Source organism: Bos indicus, chromosome 4, assembly GCF_029378745.1.
Source record: "Bos indicus isolate NIAB-ARS_2022 breed Sahiwal x Tharparkar chromosome 4, NIAB-ARS_B.indTharparkar_mat_pri_1.0, whole genome shotgun sequence".
NCBI classification, from domain to species: domain Eukaryota; kingdom Metazoa; phylum Chordata; class Mammalia; order Artiodactyla; family Bovidae; genus Bos; species Bos indicus.
In genome coordinates this window covers 77,100,582-77,123,009 of record NC_091763.1, presented here as the reverse complement: position 1 = coordinate 77,123,009, position 22,428 = coordinate 77,100,582, and the positions used below count along the sequence as shown (strand labels likewise).

General features: G+C 46.9%; 1 protein-coding gene across 4 annotated transcripts in view; it reads left to right on the top strand.

Annotated features, from left to right (window-relative positions):
* The window catches only part of OGDH (oxoglutarate dehydrogenase), a 66,751-nt gene that overhangs the window by 28,026 nt on the left and 16,297 nt on the right, over window positions 1–22,428 (top strand). Inside the window, exons 4-10 of one of the 4 annotated variants that reach the window (XM_019958926.2) lie at window positions 1,659–1,761; window positions 7,593–7,637; window positions 14,975–15,090; window positions 18,073–18,227; window positions 18,367–18,513; window positions 19,017–19,107; window positions 19,488–19,667. In XM_019958926.2, coding sequence (XP_019814485.1) covers window positions 1,659–1,761; window positions 7,593–7,637; window positions 14,975–15,090; window positions 18,073–18,227; window positions 18,367–18,513; window positions 19,017–19,107; window positions 19,488–19,667 — 837 coding nt within the window. Of the gene's footprint in view, window positions 1–1,444; window positions 1,536–1,658; window positions 1,762–7,592; window positions 7,638–14,974; window positions 15,091–18,072; window positions 18,228–18,366; window positions 18,514–19,016; window positions 19,108–19,487; window positions 19,668–22,428 lie in introns of all 4 variants that reach the window. The other 3 variants (XM_070788006.1, XM_019958927.2, XM_019958928.2) reach the window with 3 other exon arrangements.

Below are 22,428 nucleotides of genomic sequence, written 5' to 3'. Positions count from 1 at the left end.
ATGCTGCTCCCTCAGGCACGGTCCCTTCTCAGTTGCTAACGCCCACATACAAAAAGAGAAGGTGAACCTGTAGGGTTTGGGGACAGAAGCAGAGCCCATGGAAGCAGGGAGAGGCAGCTGATCCTCCAGAGGGGCCATCTCTCCATGAGCATTCCTACTGGAGGAGGGTTGGGCAGAACCAGTGGATCCCATGGCCTTGCTCAGAGCCCAGAAGCCCCTTCCGGGATATCTGCCTGGCGTGGAGAGGAGCCTGGGATTCAGATCTTACCATCTGCTCTGTGAGTAGTTCTCAGGAGGAGAAGAGGAACCGTTGAGCCAAGAGCAGCCCTTCTGAGAGCCCCCAGAATTTGGGCTCCCCTGCTGCCTCTCCTGGCATCGCTGCAACCTGGCAAAGGAGCCCACTGTGGAGTCCTCATCCCTCCACTGTTCTCTTTCCTGGAAACGGCCATATGGACTGTTCTTCTCTGCCCACCTGGTCAGTTGCCACAAGTGTCAAGACAGGCAGCACAGAGTGGATCTGTCCTGCTGGGGGAGCCTGGCAAGTGAGGCTTTGTCCCCAGGGCAAGTGAGAATAGATAGCCATGTGCTCTCAGGTGCTGTTCACAGCAGGCGTTTCTACAGAAAAGGCACAGCTGGTGCGTGCTGACCACTGCCTGACTCATTCAGCCTCAGTCATTTCTGCGGTCTTCTAGTGACTTCATAAAAGCTGTTCCTCTTTGCAAATTGCTAGCAGGAAACTGAATAAAATGTCCAAGAATTAAAGACACAAATTTGGAAGCTGGAAGGGGTTTTCCGTCCTTCTGTTTGCAAACGGTGCCGATCAGACGCTGCAGTCCCTGGTGCCGCTGCCTGCTCTGGTGCTTACTGCCCTGACCCCACAGCGGTGCCATGCAGCTTCCTGAGGGACTTCAGGCTGTTCTCAGCTGAGTGGGTTTCACACTCGAGTCAGAGTCCCAAGCATTTCCCATTTCTGTTTATCCAGGAAGACTGTGTCAGGATGCCAGGAAATGGGTCCTTTTAGATTGCCAGGTTTATCATAACCTGAGGAGTTTATCCCTTTTTTATAGAACTGCTTTTATGCCCAATGCCTGCATGCTAAGTCACATCTGACTTTTTGCGACCCTGTGGACTGTGACCCTCCAGGCTGCTCTGTCCATGGGATTCTCCAGGCAAGAATACTGGAGTGGGTTGCTTGCCCTTCTCCAGGAGATCTTCCCAACCCAGGGATCGAACCTGCGTCTCGTATGTCTCCTGCACTGGCAGGCGGGTTGTTTGCCACTAGAGCCACCTGGGAAGCCTTAATGCCCGATAGTGCTTTAAAATAAACTATTCTAAGGCTTACTTTTGGGTTAATTGGTGCTCTCAGGGAAAGGTTAAATGTAACTTTTAACCCCCTCACAGCCCACAGGACCTGCTTAATGACTGCTTGTATTATTGCTTCCAGGTCAGGGGTCACCACATTGCAAAACTTGATCCTCTCGGAATTAGTTGTGTAAATTTTGATGATGCTCCGGTAACTGTTTCTTCAAACGTGGGTGAGAATGAATCTGTAAACACTAATTTTAATGTAATTTTACTTTTTTTTTACCCCTTCCCTCTTTTTTTTCTCCTGTCCTTTTGTGTGTGTCCTTCCCTCTCCATCGCTGGCCCATTCGTAGATACGAGGGCACCATGTAGCACAGCTGGACCCCCTGGGAATTTTGGATGCTGATCTGGACTCCTCCGTGCCCGCTGATATTATCTCATCCACAGACAAACTTGGTGAGGGTCTGAGAGCAGCCAGCACTGCGCTGTTTGGCTCCTCTCTGTGTGTCCCAGCTCGTGGCAGCCAGGACGTCCACAGGCCAAAGGGAAAGACTCTTAAGTTTCCTTCGTTCTGATCACTTGACATTTATAAGTCATATAGCCTTAGTGAGTTTTGGGCAAGTTATTTTTAATCTCAGCTTTCTAGCCAGATCATATGAGCTCAATTGTCTAAGCCTGAAAATTGGAAAGTGAAATTTGGGGGCAGAAAAGGTTAGTGGCACAGAAAGACGTGACCCACCCAGGCAGGCGGGTCCCCAAGATACTCCAGGGACTAGCACATCTGGCTTCAGTTTCCAAATCTCAGGGCAGTGCAGCCTGTGCCCAGATGGGGTCTTGCTCAGAATCGTCACACACCCTGAAGCACAGTGCAGCCTGTCTTTGACGGGGCGAATTCCAGAGCAAGGGGTGCAGTTGAGGTGTCTCGATTCTCAAATGCCGGTGATCACACTGAGGAAACTTTGGAAGGCATCCCGCGCGCAGGGAGGCGCATGTGGCACACAGGCGGTTGTAGCCACGACCCCAGCACCCGCTCTGTCGTGAGCACAGGGGCCGGGCAGGGCTCACACCTGTGGTCGCTTTCAGAAGTTAACCTGCTCTAAGTCACCGTGCTGCTAACCTGTACTACAGAAATGATGACGTGACTAATTTTTAAATGGCCAGGTTGTTTAGGAGGAACACTGTGCATGCTAATACAACTGATTATTACCTACCTGCCTAACACTGCTCTGGGAGGGGACACAATTTGCCTCCTCTGAATAAAAGTCTCTAACGCCCCCGAGAGGCGGGTCTGGGTTGTGAGTTGAGAGGTCAGGCGCTAGTCAGGTAATACTGGAGTTCAAATAGCATTAACCCCAGGATGGCTGTTAGAGGTTTGTCTCTGCTTTGTCTTCATTTCGGAAACAATCCTAGGGATACAGGGTTTCCTCTACTTTGTAACTGCACAAAGGTTTTGGAAGAAAGATTAGATCAACTCTTCTGAATATAAAATAGGACCAGTCCAGATTGTTGGCAGGATGTGAGTTGAATACTGCTGCTTTATTGAGTAGTGACAGCTTTGTGCACCCCAGAGGTGGGCTTTTCTCTCCACTGTCCCCCAGGATACTTGGATCCTCTCTCCTCCTCCTTACCACGTAGCCCCCAAAGCACCCAGACCCCACCCAACCGGGACTCACTCGTGCTGAAGCCCATCGGCACCGCGAGTCCCCTCCAGGTGCTTGGGCCAGGGCAGACCTCCCACCCTCACCCCACCTGGGAGGCCTGTGAGCCCCCAAGCACTGGTTGCCTGAAGAATAGCTCAAGGTCCTGTGCCCTGGGGCTGTCTCTCCAGAGAAGGACTCTGACTGTGGGACCTGGCGGGGCATGGGCCACAGAGGCTGGTGTTCCTATGCACAGTCAAGCGTTTAAACAAGAAAAGCATGGGGTGGGGGTGGGGGTGTCTAACGCTGCATCTCCCCTGTTCTTGTGCCATCCCTGATTGCCAGGTTCTTGATATCTAAACGGACCTTTCCCAGTGGTTCCCAACTCACAGGAACTGCCTGGGGAGCCTAGAGCTCCTGTCTGTCCTGCCTGAGGCTGGTCAGGGTGGGATGCACCATGGCGACAAGCTCTGGCAAGGGTTTCTTGGAAGCCCCCAGGCCGTCCCAGCCCAGGAGTCTGAAGCCTGAGAGCCCCCAGCCCTGTTGATGCTGCCCACCTCCTCAGGTCACGGCTGTCATGGGGTAGGCGCAGAGGTAGGGCCTTTGTCGTTCTTTCGGGTCCTTTCTAGGCCATCTTGATCTCCCCTTACAGTCAGCTCTGAAACAGTGCCCCAAGTATCTGTGCTTCCGTTAAGGTACAGCGTCAACACAGCGAGGGTGAACCAGCAGGAGGATGTTATAAACCAGAGACACACAGAGGTGGCCCCAGAGCTTCCTGAGCTCATCCTCTGGCTGGGAGCCTGTCAGAAACGTTAGGAGAAAGTTGAGGAGCAGCCCCCTCCTTTGCAGGAGGAAAAAAGCACTTCATCCTCAGAATTCAAAATAGTGTGATAGAAAAGTCATGGAAATAAGTGTAAATCTAGTATGTATTGATATTTGAATCTGTAGGAAAATAAGTCTTGAATTATCTCACGCTTGATGTATGTAGGTCTTTACAAAAACAACTGGATCAACAGGAGCGCTCTGTTCGGGGACAATGGACAGTCCCTAGAGTGCTTTCCTGTCCATCATCTCATCCGACCCTCAGGCCTGGGCTCAAGCCAGCTTTCTACGTGGAAAGCCGGGCTCTGCCAGGACTAGCTCTGTCTTCTCACCTGTAAGGTTGTTGCAGTATTAAATAAACTCCTTAAAATAGTGCCTGGAGCTTACTAAGTTCCATGAAGGTGTGAGCTACTGTGATTGTTAACAGTCTTTTGAGATAAATAGCTGCTGATGTCTGGAAAAAATGGATATTTAGAAATTGAGCAATGGAGCAAATAACCCATAGTTGGTGCCATAGTTAGTAGTAAGGACTGGGGTGACGCCTGAGTGACAACAAAGCAGGCTAGCTCACGTGGCATGGTGCGCGTGGCCCGTGTGTTGGTCTGGGTGGCTGAGTGACTGCAGGGGTGTGCTGTGCCACACAGCACTGTCCTCAAGCTTGCATCCCTCTGACAGCACTTCCAGCTGTCTTTCCTCTCTCTGGTAGATGCGGCACAATTTCTCCATTCCCTTGTGGGGAAACCAAGGCCCAGGCGGTAACTACTCCCCGTCCATCTGAGAGCACTTCATAGTGCGACTGGGGCAGCACAGGGGTAGAGGAGTAGCTTCCAGCCCCGGCTGAAGGCAGGAAGCCGTTCCCAAGGGCAGTGCTGGCCAGCACGGATATGCAGGGCGAGCGGGGCTGATGTCCCCTCAGAGTTTTTTAAATAAAGTGGAAAATGTGAAAAGTTTTTACTGAGTTCTTACCCAAATACTCAGAACCCTTGCAGTGACAGGTGGAGAGAAGAGAGAATTAATGGTAGACAGCAGACCCAGCCGCCATGCAGAGCTCCAAGGTGATCCCAGCCTGTCAGGGTTACCATCAGACGTGTGCACACAGACTGTGCTGTGAATGCAGCACAGATACAGTCGAGATGGTGGGGTTAGTGATTATTTATTACAAAAATTTAAAAATTAACATTAGAACAGTTTGGGTTTTTTTAGGTGTGGGTTATGCTCTAGAATTGTGCGGTGACTGCTAGGAGCAGGAGACCTCTGCCAGGATGTGTTATGTTAGGGGCTGGGTTCCAGGTCCCCAGAAGTGCATCTTAACTTAAACCAGGCTGAGTCAACCACACATCCAGTCGAGGAGGGTTGGGAGCTCCAGCTTGAGATGCCTGGTAACATGATCCACATTCCTCCCTAGGGAGGTGCTGGAAGTCTCCAAGCCGGATCAGGTTTCCTAGCAAGGCCTCTCCTGGTTGACCCTAAGGAAGGACCAAGAGTGTGGCTTTTGACAGGGGTCCAAGTTCTTGCCACCTTAAGTAGAAACCAGTCAATTGCAGGCGGCCTGTGCACTCTCACCTCCGGGCCTCCAGTCCTGTGCTGGCATCTGGTACTTGCTTCACTGGGGTGGGGAAGGGGCATCGGGAAGTCTTATCTCTGGGCCAAACGAGACTGCCCTGGGCAGGATGAGGATGTGGAGAAAGTTCTTGTTAACACTCACCCTCAATTTGCTCTCTTCCAAGTACAGCATTTGAGTTAGATTCCAGCTTTAAAATGCCATGAAGTGGTTTCTCTTTGGATTCTATAGTATAACTATTCATAGTGAACAACAACAAAAACAGATTGAAATGTACTTAAATGTCAGATTGAAACATATTTAAAGGAGAACTCAAAACAAATTCTATAAATAAAATTAAAGAAGGCATGAAACTTCTGTTTCCCATTCGTGTTTGCAAATTGTCAATCTTAGGAAATGAACTTGAGTTACATAGTTAAAAGGGCAATTCAGAAGTCCAAATTATGGCAACATTTTTGCTACTCTAAGTGGATTAGTTCATCCGCAGCACAGCAGGACATGAAGTCTCCCCACCCTTCTGACCTTCCACAGTGCTCTTTCTGGTTGAATGTTGTCCCCTTGATGGCTTGGAAGAATGAGCTAAAAATAGGGTTGAATTTTAATCTACTTGAGTAATTTCAGAGCCATGGCGAGCAATTTACATAGCATTTATTGGTTGCTGTGTGCAGCCTGTGGTGCCACCAGACCTCCGAGTGAAGAGTTGGAATCAGATCGCCCAAATGACTCAGGTGGGCAGGCCAAGCTAAGGTCATGGTGGGCACATGCACATCCTCCTGCAGGGGTGTCCTTCCTGTATGCCCAGGAGCTGGCAGACCAAGACACACCCGGACCTAGCATCCCATCCCTGCTTCTTGCCAACTATGTTTCCCTTGGAAACACCTCGGCCAAATCCCAGCCACTCTGTCTCTCCAGCAGAGTGTCTTGTGCTCATCAAGAAGTAGTTTTTAAAAATGTTTTAAGTGCTCAGGTGCAGGGAATCCCATGTGCTGTCTGTAAATGACAACCAGAATATTTACTGTTAACACTTTCCTTTGGTTTGTGTCTTTTGTTCACATTTTATTTTAAAAATACTCAAGAAGTGCAGATAAAACTACATGCCCAGTACCCAGAGTGAACAGTTATAAACTTTCGATCCTATTGCCTTTAGATTTCTTTAACAGATAAGCATTCACATTTCATTTTGAGGCTGGGGGGAGTCCTGTAGGCAGCACTGATGGCTGCTTGGGATGGTCCTATGTCTTGATTCTGAGGATTAAAAGGAATAAATGAGGAGTCTTCATCCTTGCCTTAAGCAGCGAATCCTTGCTTTTGTGCAGAACCCAGGTGTTCCATTGTCTTAAGAGCCATTGGCTCTGAGGTCTTTGGTGGTCTTCCACTGTCCTCGAGGGCGAGGAGAGCTTTACGCACTCAGAGCTGGCGACCCTGCATCCTCTCTGAGTCAGAGTTCTTGCCATCAGCATCCAAGGATGCATTGACTGGCCTTCTGCTGCACTGCCAAGGCGGGGAGCAGCCACAGTGCTGGTGACCATGCTCTGACCCCTCGGTCATCAGGCCCATGTACCCAGGAAAGCAGGGTCAGCAAGTATTTTGCGTGTCCAGATCAACATCTTGAGTTTAACCAGTGTAGGCAAGCCTCCAGGTGTGGGCAGGAGTGTGTGCATCTGTGCAGGCCTGTGGCTCTTAGCCTGCGTTCTCAGCAGCCGAGTTCCTCCATCCTGGTTCAGCCTTCTCGAGAAGGGAGTCCAAGGACCCATCTTCCACCCTATAGAATCCAGAAGGAGCTTGAGCTTTAGGGTTTAGTCGGCCACCTGATGCTCCAGTTCTGAGGAATGGGCCTTAGAAACTAGGCTTCTCCATTTCTTTTCCCCAGTTGTTTCATCTCGAATCAGCCTAGGCTGGGTGGATTCAGCTTCCCAGGAGAGCTCTGTATCAGCGCTTGTTCAGGGTGGGGACGTGAGGAGGTCCCAGCCACCACCACACAGTGGCTTCTCAGTGTCAGGAAGCAGCCTCTCCCTCCTTCAGATTCACTGATCCCAGCTGCTCATGAACCGTTTCCACATTTACCGAAGTCACTTTCAGACCATAGCCACCCACCCCTCTGTTCTCCTTCAGTGTCTGTGTCTGTGACAGTGTTTGTGCTACCCGTTACTGCAGTGGTGTAGGGTTTGGGTGTTTGGGGTTTTTGTGTTTTTTTTTTCTATCAAAACTAACTCTCACCTGTCTTTTTCCCTCTGCGCTCACCCATGCTATCCCACTCTGCCTCTCAGATCTTGCAGTTTTCAAGGAACGACTTCGAATGCTAACAGTAGGAGGTATGAAAATAAAGAGCCTTTCACTTTTCTGGAGCTGAGGACTTCATTTGAACAGGACATGCAACTTTCCCCAGCATGCAATTTGGGGAAAGTTGACACAACTCTGTCGAGTGTTTTGAAGTTTGTTCATTATTTTGAGATATGTTTTTCCTATCATTTAGCTGTTACCCAGCAGGTAGAGCTACTTACCGTGTCATTTTTGCTTCTGTCCATTTGTGTTCTGAAGAGCATTTTCACCTCCACATGTGTCTCACCGTCGCTTCGCTGAGCTTCCATCTTTAGCGTAGGCTGTCTCTAGCTCCTGCTGTCGCCAGCGGGGACCTGAGGCCACACTACGTTCTGCATGTGGGCACATCCTTTCCTCCACGTTCTGCGCTGTGCCTTTGACTGGACTCTGGATTCTTTCAGATTCTGCTTCCTGGGCATTTTTGACACAGTTTCTCTTTTGATCTTCCCACGTTTAAAGAGCTGATAAAAAGTTACTTAATGAAGTAAGGAATTCTTAATGACCCCTGGTTCTGGGCAGAGCACCTTTGAAGAATCCAGAGTTGGGTGCCCAGGGGTCCTGCCTGCTGTCACTCACCCCAGTGGCCAGTCTTCCTTCCATGCCAGGCGTCACTCAGAAGTTCTCGTTTTCTTCCATTTTACTGATAATATTTGTGAGACTCCAGTTTTAATTAAACTTTTCATTTTGAGATAATCGTAGATTCATATACAGATATGAAAAATAAGAGAGACATTCTCACATACCCTTCAGCCAGTTCCCCCACTGGTACCATCTTGTTCTCACACCAGGATGCTGACGCTGACAGCAGTCAAGCCACAAATGTCTGCATCAGCTCAGCTGCCCCTTTGCAGCCATACTCATTCTCCTTCCATCCGCTCCCCCCACGTTTGACCCCTGGCAACCACTGTCCTGTTTTCCATTGCTATAGTTTTGTCATTTCAAGAATGTTTTACGAATCACGATATGTAACATTTTGGAATTGGTATTTTTCAATCAGCATGATTTTCTAACACTAGTTTTTTCTTATTTGCTGAGTAACATTCCTTGCCATAGGTGTCCCACAGTTGTTTTAACCAATTTCTCATTGAAGGACCTTTATGTCGTTTCTGTTCTTTGGCTAATAGGGTCTTTTACAGAGCAAAAGTTTTAAACTCTGAAGTCCAGTGTATCAATGTTTCCTTTTATGGATCGTGCTTTTCGTATCAAGTTTAAGAACTCTTTTCTTAGCTCTAGATCCTGAAGATGTTCTCCTTTGTATTTTTCTAAAGGTTTTATAGTTTTGCATTTAGCATTTAAGTCTGTGATCCATTTTGAGTTCATTTCTTGAATGAGATAAGAAGTTTAGATCAAGGTTGGTTTGTTTTTGGCCTGTGAATGTCAACCGCTCCAGCACCATTAACTGAAAAGTTTGTCTTTCTTATCATTGAATTGCTTTCACACTTTTGTCAAAAATCAGTTGGACTTATTTGTTAAGTCTGTTTCTGGGTTCTCTGTTCTTTCCCTTAATAAGTGTCTTTCTCCACGAGTGCCACATCATCTTAATTACTATAGCTGCTGAACTTTATTTTCCTTTTTTCAGAATTGCCTTGGCTGCTCTTAAGGCCTATCTCTTTCCTTGTAAATTTTAGAATAAGCTTGTCTATGTTTATGAAAACTCTTACTCACATTTTAGTAAGAATTGTGTTAAACCTATAGATCAATTTTAGAGAGAATTAGCATCTTTACTATGTTGTGTTCCAATCCATGAACATAGTATGTCTTATTTATTTAGATCATCTTTGATTTCTTTCATCAACTTTTTGTAGTTTTCAGCATACAGGTTCTGTACATGTTTTGTTAGATTTACCTGTCAGTATTTCCTTTTTAAAAGAAAATTTTAAGGTCCACCTGTTCGTTACTAATATATTGAAATGCTATTGATTGTGTTTATGTAGTACCCTATGACCTTGCTAAGCTCACTTATTCTAGGACTTTTATTTTTTTGGTAGATTCTTTAGGATTTTCTGGATAGATGATCATCTCATTTTTATTTCCTTTTCTTGCCTAATGCCCTGGTTGGATCTTCCAGTACTGTGTTGAACAATAGTCATGGGAATGAATATCCTTGCTTTGTTCCTGATCAGTGGTAGATTATATTGATTGTTTTTTCAAATGTTGAACCAGACTCTGCTGGAATAAACCTCAATTGGTCATAGTATATAATTATCTGCATCTATATTCATAAGGGATATTGGTCTATAATTTTTTTTTTTTTTCTGACTGTCTTTGTTCTTAGTATCAGGGTAATTCTAACTTCATAAAGTAAGTTGAGAAGTTTTCTTCCTACACTCATTTCTGAAAGAAATTGTGTAGAATTGGTATTAATTCTTCTTTAAACATTCAGTAGAATTCCCCAGCAAAACCATCTGGGTTTAGAGTTTTCTTTTTCAGAAGCTTTTTATATTTATGAATTCAGTTTCTTTAATAATTACAGAGTCATTCAAATTGTCTGTTTCATACTGTTTCATAACAGCAGTTTGTGCTGTTCTAAGAATGACTTGTTTATATCTGAGTTGTCAAATGTGTCTGTTGTTCATAGTTTTCCCTTAGTATCTTTTTTTGTATCTGGAGGGTCTGTAGTGATACCCTGTTTTATTTCTGATATTGGTAATTTGTGTCTTCTCTCTTTGTTAGTCCTGTTACAAGTTTGTCAGTGTGACTGATCTTTCCAAAGAACCAATCACCAGTTTCATTGATTTTTCTGTTTTGCTCTTTTCAATTTCATTGATTTCTGCTCTTATCTTGATTATTTCTTTACTTCTGCTTTTTTTGTGTTGGTTTTCTTTCTTTTTTCTTCTTCTTTCTCTAAGTCCTTATGGTAAGACCTTATAGATTAAGATTAAGACTTTATAGATTACTGATTAAAGAGAAGTCAGTTTCTTGTAGACAAGCGTATGTTTTTTTAATTCACTCTGTCAATCTTTGTCAGCTAAGTAGTGTATTTAGATCATTTATATTTAACTATTGATACGTTAGGGCTCAAGTCTACCATTTTATCCTTCATTTTGTTTGTCCCTTTACCTTTCTTTGTTTTCTTTTTCCTGACTTCCTCTGGGTTTTTAAACCTATACTTTAAAATTCCATTTTTATTTGTATAAAGTCCTTTTGATTTATCTCTTTGTGTTTTTAGTGTCTTTTAGGCTTTTTAGTGGTTGTGTAGGTATATGATATTTCATATACATAACTTGTCACAATTTAATGATGTCATCATTTTACCAGTTCATGTAAAGTGTACTTGACTCCCTTTATATCCCTTCATTCTCTCCACATATAATATGTAATTGTCTTAAATATTTCCTCTACATGTGTTCAGAACAGCATCAGATAGTATTACAAATTTTGCTTCAATTGTCAAACATAATTAAGAAGACCCAGGAGGAGAATGAAAGTCTTGTTTACCTGTACTTTTTAGTTCCACATTCTTTCTTCCTTCCTCCTGTCTCATTCCTTCATTTTTATTTATTTATTTGGCTGTGTTGGGTCTTAGTTGTGACGCTTGGAATCTTTAGTTGCAGCACATGGGATCTAGTTCCCTGACCAGGGATCAAACCCAAGCCCCCTGCACTGGAAGCACAGTCTTAGCCACTGGACCACCAGGGAAGTCCCCTGTCTCATTCCTTCTGATAATCATTTCCTTTCTGTTTACAACTTCTTTTAGTCATTCATTTAGGATGACAGATTCTCTTAGTTTTTTTTTCATTTGAAAATATTTTGATTTCGCCTTCATTTCTATAGGATATTATCACTATATATGGGATTCTGGGGAACCAGTTCTTTTTTTCAGCTCTTTATATGTGGTGCCACTTCCTTCTGGCTTCCATGACTTCGGTAGAGAAATCCAGTGTTACTTAAGTTGTTTTGCCCTCTAGGCAAAGTGTCACTATATTCTGGCTGCTTTCAAGATTTTTTCTATCTTTAAATTCAGAGGTTTAATTGTAACATATTTCAACATGGATTTCGTTGGCTTTATTCTGTGAGTTCACTGAGCTTCTTAAGTCTGCGGATTAAAAAGTCTTTTGCCATATTTGAAAAGTTTTCAGCCTCCCTCTTTTTCTTCTCCTTCTGAGATTCATCAACACAACTTTGAAATCTTTTGTCACAGCATCACATGTCCCCAGGAGTTTGTTCCCTTTTTTCTTCCTGGTCTGTTTTCTCTGTATTCTTCAGATTGATTCATTTCTATTGTTCTGCCTTTAAGTTCATTGATCCTCTGTCCCTTGCTAATGCCATACTGAGTTTTCATTTGGTTTATTATATTTTGCAATTTCAGAATTTCCCATTTGGTTCTTCTTTGTATCTTCAATTTTTGAAGAGACTTTCTTCACTGAGACTTAATTTTTTTCATGTCTGTCATGTTTTAATTGCTCACTGAAATAATTTGATAATGACTCCTTGAGAAGGAGATAATTCTAATTAGATAATTCTAACATCTGTGTCATTTTGGTGTTAGTGCCTGTTGATTATTTTTTCTCGTTCAATCTGATATATTCCTGGTCCTTGTTATAAGTGATTTTTTAAAATATTGAAACCAGGACATTTTGGGTATTACAAGACTTGGGATCTTGTTTAAATGTTTGTTATATCAGGGCTCCTCCAAACACTGCTGTGGTAGGGAGGGGCTCAGCTAGTTACTCCCCAGTGGGAATGGATGTTTTGGGCCCCAAAGTCTCTGTTGACTTTGGGGTGGGGGAATGGATTAGTGCATTCCCTCCCAGAGAGAATGAAAATGTGGGCTTCCTCTTGGGCCTTCTTTGAAAGCTTTAAGTAGGGTCAGAGGTCAGAGTACATTGTAGCCTGGCATGGGTGTCAATGGAGCTGCAGTGTGTTATGTGTGTTTGGGTGGAATAGAGCAGTTAACAATCTAGAAGTTTTCTGTTCTGCTAGGCTGCCCGTTTCCTGGTTCTTTAAAGAGAGCAGCTTTTGTTGGGGCTTTTTTAAAATCTACACTGGTAGAAGTTTCCATGTTCTTTGCTCCAGGTCTGGGATATGGGAGCCCAAAAGGAAACCCAAGGGACCTCCTTGGCTGGTTGGCCTTTTACTCCACCCTTTGGAATCATCTTACATTTGTTTTGTATGCAATATCTGCAGTTTTTAGTTGCACTTAGTGGGATATGAATAGGATATGTCTATGCTACCTTTCCAGAAGCCGACATCTGTAGATTTAAGTTATCAAATGACTGAGGAACTCAGAAGCAGGGCTAGCAGCTTTGAAGTTCAGTAATGATCCAAGTAACTGAGTCCAAGAATGATCAGTTCAGGGTGGGGGAAGTGAAGCATCACACATACGGTGAGGCTGAGGGCTCTACAACAAGCGCACGTTCTTCTCTGGGACACACAGGTCACCTGGTTAATTCCACAATCTAAGTGTTTCCGACAGAGTACGCTCTCTTTGGATACTCTGGTTCCCTGAGTCCCCACTGCTGAGCGTTTCTACCAGCTAGGAAAAGTGCCCCCACCCAAGTAACTCTGGTTTTCCTCCTAAACGCTGAGAGCAGGGCTATGAATGGCCAGGGCCATGCTTTATCAGACCCATGTGATGGCCCATCCTCATTCTTGATAGAATAACAGCAGGAAACAGGTGCAGAGCATAACCAAGCCCCTCAACCATCACTACCACCACCCCAAGGTGAAAAGGCCAGGTTGTTTTTGTTTTAATTTTTAAAAGGGGGAGGAGCAATTGAAAAACAGAATTTGATTTTGCTTTTAAAATTAAAAAAAAAAAATAGGATCCTAGGGCATTAGACCGGAAAAGGCAATGGCACCCTACTCCAGTACTCTTGCCTGGAAAATACCATGGACGGAGGAACCTGGTGGGCTGCAGTCCATGGGGTCGCTAAGAGTCAGACACGACTGAGCGACTTCATTTTCACTTTTCACTTTCCTGCATTGGAAAAGAAAATGGCAACCCACTCCAGTGGTCTTGCCTGGACAATCCCAGGGACAGGGAAGCCTGGTGAGCTGCCGTCTATGGGGTCGCACAAAGTCAGACATGACTGAAGCGACTTAGCAGCAGAGCAGCAGCAGCAGGGCATTAGATGAATCAAGGTAGTCATTCCCAAGAGCATTAGATGAATAAAGGTTGTCATTCCCAAGCCAGCTTGGGAAAGGGAACTTCATGGCCCACCCATGACCAGTCAAGGTCTGGCGTTAGAGCCTGGAAATGTGCATTTTTACAACTCTCCCAGATTCCCCAGAGATTTGGATGCACAGCTGTGTTTACAAGCAACTGCTTGAGTCCCTTTCTGGGCCTGTGTGTTATTTACACTTAATTAGATCAAGAAATGGGAGAATGTCTGATCTTGAACAGTCAGGTGTTGGAGACAGTGGGTACTCGGTTAGAGTTTCATGTTTCATGAAGTCTGGGATTGTGAACTGCAGCTTCCCTCATTCCAGCCAGTGTCCTGAGGGTAAGGTGCCTAACGTAGTGTCCCCTGACAGTTTTCCTCCATGTCTCTTCCCCTTTGATAATTACTACAACATGAAACAAGCGTGTGATGCCTAGGAAAAAGCCCGTGCACCACGTGTTTATCAGCTTGAAATATGCTTTCAGATGGAGAGGCACCATGCTCATGGTGCTCAGCAGATAGCAATGATGATTCGGTGATAGTGATACAGTAAATTCCTTAGCGATTAGTCAGTAGATATGTGTCAGTATTGGACTGGGGAGAGCGGGCATCAGATCTGTGAATGCCAGGTGCTGTTTGGAGGATGGTTCTTTATGTGCAGTTGGGAGTTCTTCTGGGAGAAGGCGCCATCCTTCATCAGATGGCTGTGGGAGCCTCTGCCCTGCTGCCCGGCCACTCTCCCTGCAGGCCCCTTGGCTGTCCCTCACTTCTCAGTCTCCTAGCTTCCTGTCACCACCAACAAATGTTGCCATTAAGACATAGGTGACCTAGTTCTAATCCAGTTCCTCGTTTTCTACTTGAATTTTCTCCTTAACTATTTTTCATTTGCTTTCTGATTGACTTACCTAATGCCTTTTCAAACCTAAACTGCTTTGTGTCTTTGGGACCTTGAAATACATTTTTTTCTAAATTATGAATAATTGGTGCACTGGACTAATATATGCATAATATTAATTTTATTCTAATTTTCCTATGATGCCAGTAATATACTCAGCTTGGTTTGTTGCTGAAGTTCATGTCTCTGGCTATAAGATAGTATTTATTTTCACATATAACAGAGGTTTTATGATTTTTCTATTCTCTTTTCTCTCCTCTGGGGAGTCCCTTCCCCTTTTCCTAAACTGTGGCCCCCGTGTGGTTGTGCCCCTCTCTCCTCCCCACCGCAGGATTCTACGGTCTGGACGAGTCTGACCTGGACAAGGTCTTCCACCTGCCCACCACCACATTCATTGGAGGGCAGGAGTCGGCTCTTCCTCTGCGGGAAATCATCCGACGCCTGGAGGTGAGAAAACTGGGCTGTTTCCCGAAAGTTCCAGGGAACTTTCGAGAACTTATGGAAGCCTCCAGACTAGGTGGTTTTCTTTCCCTTGATCCTATAAATTGTTTTAATGTAAGGGAAGAAACTTTTGTTTTTTGCTATTTTATTGATGAAAATCCATGTTTTTGTATTTTTACAATCAACCATAAAAAAAAAAAAAAGGCAGAATTTGCTTCTAAGACTTAAAAAAAAAATGTATCCTAAAGCATTAGGTAAACAAAGACTGCTGTCTGCAAGCCTGCTTGAATAGGAACACCTGGGGAAAGCCCTTGCCCACCCACAACCAATTGAGTCAGTTCCGATTTTGGAGCCTGGAAATATGCATTTTTACAAATCTCCTGGAGATTGGGATACATAACTGTGTTTGCAGGCGACTGCTTGAGTCCCCATTTGTCCTGATCCCAGCATTTGAAAGGGGCAGAGAGCCCTGCGCGGCTCTTGTTTCAGTCAGTGCCAGAGCCCAGGAGTTGGGCTCTTGTGGGACAGTTGGGCCTGTACTCCAGGGGTCCCAGCCGTAGCGCCCCTGTCCCCAGAGGGCCCCACATCCAGGGCTCTTCCAAGAGAGCCTCCCATTCCAACTTGTCCTAGCATGGAATACCTCATTCTCATGGTTTACAGATACTGTGTAAAGCTGCCTGACTGTGGTGCATTAGGTATGTTTACACGTGATAATGTGCATGCACTAGGCTGCTGTGTGACCTGACAGAACTTAGTGTGCTCTTGGTCCTGTGACATAATAGTCAACTTGTAGCTCTTTGAAAATTTAGAACAAGTGCAATTTCTTGTCTTCTTAACGTAGAGAACCTAAGAGTCAGCACCTAAAACTCCCTGCCCTGCCCTTCTGGGGACTGAGCCAAGACAAGAAAGACAAAACATGATCCAGGAGCCCAGTAACTATGTGTTCCAAGTTAATAGCTGAATTCATGTTGGTAATGATGGAAACATACTGTTTTTGACCTAATAGTTTCCTTTGAGCTTTTAATTGTTCAGTAATGGAAATATTGCCCCATCAGGCGTTAAGTCAGGCATAAGGAGCATGGGTGGGGTTCTCCTGCCTGGGTGTGTAAAAATGAGGAGGGAGCCCCCCTTCCCTCTGCCTTGCCCTTCCTTCTCCCTCTTCCCCTCCCCTCCCCTCTTCTTCCACCTCTTCCTTTCCTCTCTACTAGGTTTGCAACTCAAACTTGGGTCCTAAGGAAAACTCATCCATTTTAAGCTCATAGAGGAAGGTTCTAGGTTCATGTTTACAAACTTTGTGTCTGGTCTGTGTTTTCTCAAGTGTGTTTGTGCAGAAATATGCCATCTTCGGCAGCTCAGTAGATCAGGGAGCTGTACAGCTCAGGTGGAAGTGGTGACCCTCCCTGGCTCTGAAGTCAGGGTAGGCAAGCCCTCATACCCCATCCCTTGGCTTCTTGTACATTCAGTTTAGAAGTTCCCAGTTTATCATGTGAAGAATCATCAGGGAAATAGGGTTTGGGGTTAGTGAAAATACCTTAAACATCAAGATCTTTCCCAACTCCATTTCCTCTTCTTATCTCTTGGCTAGGGTGATAGGGAGAGTGTTGTGTTTGGCCTTTATTTGAGTCCAGGCAAATGTCCCTTTGTTTCATTATCACAGAGCTAATGTGCAGAGGTGCTCACCTCTGCTCTGGAAGGCGGGAGTAAGAGAGCAGGGGCCTGGTGCCAGGTCTGGGCCCACCACTGGGATCCCAGGCTCATCTTTGCCCTACACCGTGCCAGCCAGTTTCCGTGTTAGTTGTGAAAACCAAAGAGGGTCACAGACAGAACCACCAAGCAGAACGCAGCATGCTTGGTTGGCATGGCTGCTGCAAAGGCATGTAAGGGCATTTGTGGGCCCTAAAACTCACTGTTGGGAGTTTCCTGGTGGCTTAGTGGTTAAGCTTCAGCACTGCCACTACCATGGCCACGGTTTGATCCCTGGTTGGAGAACTGAGATACCACAAGCTGTGTGGCATGGCCAAAATATTAATTAAGATTTAGTGGTACATCAGGGCATATCTTCTTTAATTCCAACACTGACTAGGGTTTGCTGTTGGCCCCTCATTCTGACCCCAGGACAGCCAGCAGGTGATAAGGGGAGAGAAGTGCTGATCACTTGGCTGAGGAAGGCTGTGTGGGCCCCTCCAGATGGCTCCCCAGCAGGCAACTCTGATCAGCGTCAGGAGAGATGAGAGGGGGCCCCCAGTTCAGCCCAGTACCCTGCCAGAGACTGCTCAGCACAGTCCCCATGACGGATTCCCAGAGGGCTGCCTCTCTGACTCTCGGTTCTTCCATGCCTTTCCTGTTTTCTCTCACTCTGATTTCCTGGCGTGCATCCTGCTCAGGTCACCCTAGGCTTTCAACAGGACGCACGGCCTCCTTCCCAGCTGTGACATGTGAATGGTGTCACGAAGTGCCTGCTCTGTTCAGGACCCTTCCTTTTGTATATGTGCAGTCATGCTTCTGTAGAACCTGATATCCCCAAGAGGAGTCAATTGTTAAAAGAAGAATGTAGAATTTGAAAGCCCGCTACAGTTAAGTGGCCTTTGAGCTATGATATCCACCAGTGGCACAGGGCCTTTTTTTCTCACAGTGCTGGGCACAGTCTGACCTGGAGGTCAGAGGAGCTGCCTTGCCCAGCAACTTCCTTGTCCCCAGGCTGGTGATTCTATCCTCCCGCCATGAAAGGAGCATACCTTGACCCAGGGGTTCTCACTCTCCCTCCCTGCCCACTAGGCTCCATGCTACGTGGAAGAAGCATTTCATGGCCAAGTTCAGAGTGAGAGGAGGTCGCGGGCCCAGGCCTGGTGCCCCAGGTCACAGCTAGCTCTGCTGCATCTGAAGTGGAGGCCACCTGTTCCTCCCAGCCTTCTGGCTAAGTGGGCAGTCAACATACCTGGGTGAACATCCCCTTTATTGTGTGTTTGTGTGTGTGTGCATTAAATATAGATGGCCTACTGCCAGCACATTGGGGTAGAATTCATGTTCATCAATGACCTGGAGCAGTGCCAGTGGATCCGGCAGAAATTTGAGACACCCGGGGTCATGCAGTTCACCAACGAGGAGAAGCGGACCCTGCTGGCCCGGCTCGTGCGCTCCACCAGGTACAGGGCTGCACTGGCCCCGTCTGTGTGGTACAGTCTGTTGACGGGGCTGGGTGGGTTTGGGGCATGGCCACAGCTCTATGAGAGCAAGGTTGTCCCTGCTGACATGCCTCTTCAGGGTGGCTTAGTTTCTGTCCAGGTTTGAGGAGTTCCTGCAGCGGAAGTGGTCATCTGAGAAGCGCTTTGGTCTGGAAGGCTGCGAAGTACTGATTCCTGCCCTCAAGACCATCATTGACAAGTCCAGTGAGAACGGAGTGGACTACGTGATCATGGGAATGCCACACAGGTACCTGGCCACCCTGTGAGCATCCGGAGCACAGAGGCAGGGCACTGGGCAAGCCTGGTATACAGTAACCCTAGTCCCTGCCCCCAGATGACCATCGTCACAGCAGCCCCTCCCTGGGCAGTCACTGTCACACTCGAGGTGGTTGTAGACAGACATTGGCCTCATGACCGTGTTGGGATCCCAGGTGAGGGAGGTTAATCTAGAGGGAAGGTGGCTGGGTACACGAAGCAGAGACCTCAGCTTGAGAAGGCCCAGGAGGCCGAGGATGGAGCGCGCACTGCAGGCTGGCAGCATTCTCCGTTTTCTGCTTTTCTTCCTCCTGCCTCGTCATGGCCTTGGATGCCAGGCAAGCAGAGGCCAAGTGTCCCCCATCAGTTCTGGTCTCAGCTCCTCTTGGGCTGCAGACTGAGGCACTGCCTGTCCCTCGGGGGAGAAAGGGGATAAAACAGCATTGCCTGCTGCCCAGGGCCCAGCTCAGACCCTGCTCACTCCTGTGTGTCCAGGGGGAGACTGAATGTGCTTGCAAATGTCATCAGGAAGGAGCTGGAGCAAATTTTCTGTCAGTTCGACTCAAAGCTGGAGGCAGCTGATGAGGTAAGACATCTTATTTCTTTTAGAAACTAGCATAGCTCCAACCTATGCCAGATCCTGGCTTCATTTATTTCTCCAGAAGGACTTATGGGGTCCAGGATCCTCTATACCACTCACAAAAAAAGAAAGTGGCCAGTGGCTGACCTCCCAGAGAAAAGAGAGACAAGAGGCCTGGCAGCCCCCACAGTTTTCCCCGCCAGGGGTAGGGATGTGGTCCTCTAGTTGAGGGACCTGCTTGTACCGTGGGTGGAGCCATTCTGGAAAAAGCCTTTCCATCCTTCTAGGAATGAGCGTTCTGGGTGTAGAAATAACACAAGACAGGGCTGTCACAGAGAGTAAGTGTCTCCCTGCCTAGGTAAAAGCCTAACTGTTTGTGCCGGCAGGGTTCTGGAGATGTGAAGTACCACCTGGGCATGTATCACCGGCGGATCAACCGTGTGACCGACAGGAATATCACCCTGTCGCTGGTGGCAAACCCTTCCCACCTGGAGGCTGCCGATCCCGTGGTGATGGGCAAGACCAAAGCTGAGCAGTTTTACTGCGGGGACACCGAGGGGAAGAAGGTGAGACCATGTGGACTGGCCAGGGGCAGTCCTGAGGCCAGACAGTCCAGGACAGGCTCACAGCCACAGGCACGCCCCAGACCTTACATTTCCGGAATTGAACAAAATGTTCTGAGTGAACTTCCAAAGAGTAGCAATAGTAAACCAGTCCCAGTTACAGATACGCCTCCTCCCAAGTTGTGACCACCAGGGCTAGGTGGGGAGTAGTTTGCTTTTGTTGTCACCACACCTGTGGAGAAGCTAGTCTTGCAAGATAATCATGATGGTCAAAGAGGTTTCGTCATTGAACAAGAGGACAGGGCCTTAAGGAAGAGGTGTGGGTGAGCCTAAAGGAGGAATTGTGAAGCTGACAGATAGAAGAGATGGCCCAGTCAGTATTAGGGTGGCACCATTTAGAGATGGAGGACAGCTCGAGGTCTGGATAGTCCTAGTACAGAGGTGGAGAATAGCTCGAGGTCTGGATGGCCCTAGTACCAGCATTTTCCAGATATGTGATGGTGAATGCTTAATGTTGATTAGCCAGCCTGCTGGTATATATAAATCCTCAATGGGTTGTAACTGTTTGTTCTTGTTTGATCTCAAAGTGTAAGTCTGTCTTTTACAAATTATATAGTTCTTACTAAAGACAACCTCAAAGCCAAGCAATCAGGAAAACCAACTTTTTGTAGTGTCTGTGTGAGCATTCTGGGGCGTGTTTGAAGTCAGCATCTCCGCCGTGCTCTCAAGCGTCTATTCCTCCTAGAAACAGGGTCACGTGTGAGAAAGCAATAGAACATACACATTGAGGCGTAAAGCTGCAGGCTAACTGGTAAAGAGCTTCGGAGGGGTGTGTGGGCATGGAGGGAGTGGGATGAAAGGCAGTCGGGTCTTCTCATTGATAGAGCACATAGTTGTCATATTTAGTTAAACAGCAGGACTTAGGTAGATGGGAAAAAAAGAATGTTCCCTGGAGATTGTGGTGGGTGGGGGGTGGCGGGTAGGAGAGGTGCTACGGGCAGAACAGGGCTGAAGTGGGTGGGAGGCAGCCTGGCCGAAGGATGCCCTGGTGAGCCTCAGACTTTAGAGGTGGAGCCAGTTATTAGTTGACTAGGTTCTTTAAATCAAGACACTGTAACTCTATTAATACTGTATTTGGATTGTTTGAGGGTAATGGGGTCCCAGCCAGAGGTGGCATTTGGAATAGGAAGTGGTTCCTGCATCACAGAGAAAGAGTATAGCTGTGGGGAGGATGTTGGGACATGAGAGTTACTTCCCTGGGCTTGGGAGCCTGGACGGTGCCACAGAAACTCCAGACAGGCACAAAGTGGCTTCCTGCGCAGCCCCCGAGGCCACCAGTGCCACTGTGGCAGGGGAGGGATGGGGAGGAGAGCAATACCAATGACTGGTACCTCCAGCATTTCTGCTCTCTGTGGCTAGGACACTTTGCCAGGCATTTGTGGCCAGGGAGGGGAACAAGATCGCAGAAAACATTATGTGATATTCACATTCATAAATTATAGACACAGCCATGCAGGCATTGCTTGCTCAGAATACTGGAAACACCCTCAAAAGTAATGAAATAACTAGAGAAAAGCGATGGAGCATATCTAACATGCTTCAGATGATAACAGCAATCAATCCTGTGAGGCCAGGAGAGGCTGGTTAGCCCCATATGGTCGCCAGGTGCTTGTCTGAGGAAGTGCCCGGTCCGCGGGGGTGCCCTGCCCAGTGTGAATGGCCCGTGCCCACAGGCCCCCAGCCTTACCCCTCTCTCTGAGCCCACGCTTGCCCTGCTCAGTGGACGGGTCAGACCCCACCAGTCTGCCACACTTGCCGTCCTTGCTACTCATCCCAAACCTCTAGGCAATTATCTGATTTCTGTTAAACCCAGAATCCAGGAAGCTGGAGTATTTGTTACATAACCTTCAGTGTTTCAGAAAAAAAATATGTAATTTCTACAAAAAGAATCTAGATTTTGTCTCTGAAGAGCACATGGACCTTCCCTTCCTGGCGTGAGGACCAGGTAGGTGAGAGGAGCTGAGGACACATGGCAAGAGGGCGTCAACGAATAGGTGTGGCAGGGTCATGGGGGTAGCAAGCCAGCAAGTACTGAGGACAGTGGGTATGGTGTCTGACGGTGCAGGAGGTGTTTATAAACGTGGAAGGAGGGAGGCACAGAAAAAGGATCGGAACTGGAGGTGTTGTAGTTATGCAGTGTGTAAACTGAGAAATCTCTGTATGTGAACTTAGTATCCATTTTTTGGCTCTGGGCTGAAAGAGCCTAGAAGTGATGATGTTCTAGTAGTGATGAGCACACAAATTGTCTTAAAGGCGATCTTGCACTGAAGGAACCAGGCTCCTTAGAGAAATGTCCGATTCCAGGGCTGGGCAGGAGGCTGAGAGCTCTTGTGCCGGAAAGCAGGGAGGGCCCCCCGCACCATGAACCCAGGGGCATGTTCCGACGGCATGGGGCTCCCACACCAAGTCTGTCCCAGGACGATGTGAACATCAAAGTTACTATTGATAGTAGTCAGTTAGAGCCCATTGAATACAACAGGAATCCGTGAGCACATATTAATACAAATAAAAGTCGAGAGAACACTGTTACGTAACACGAGTGCATAAAGGTAGGGGTGACCTGGCAGCATCCAGGAGGTGCCATGGAGGCTGCTGGGTGGGTGGGGGTGTGGTGAGGAGCAGGATGTAAAGGTTCTCCTCACTGTGCTCCTTACCGAGGAGAAATGGTGAGTTTAAAGGGAGAAACCTGGACAACTACCTGTCT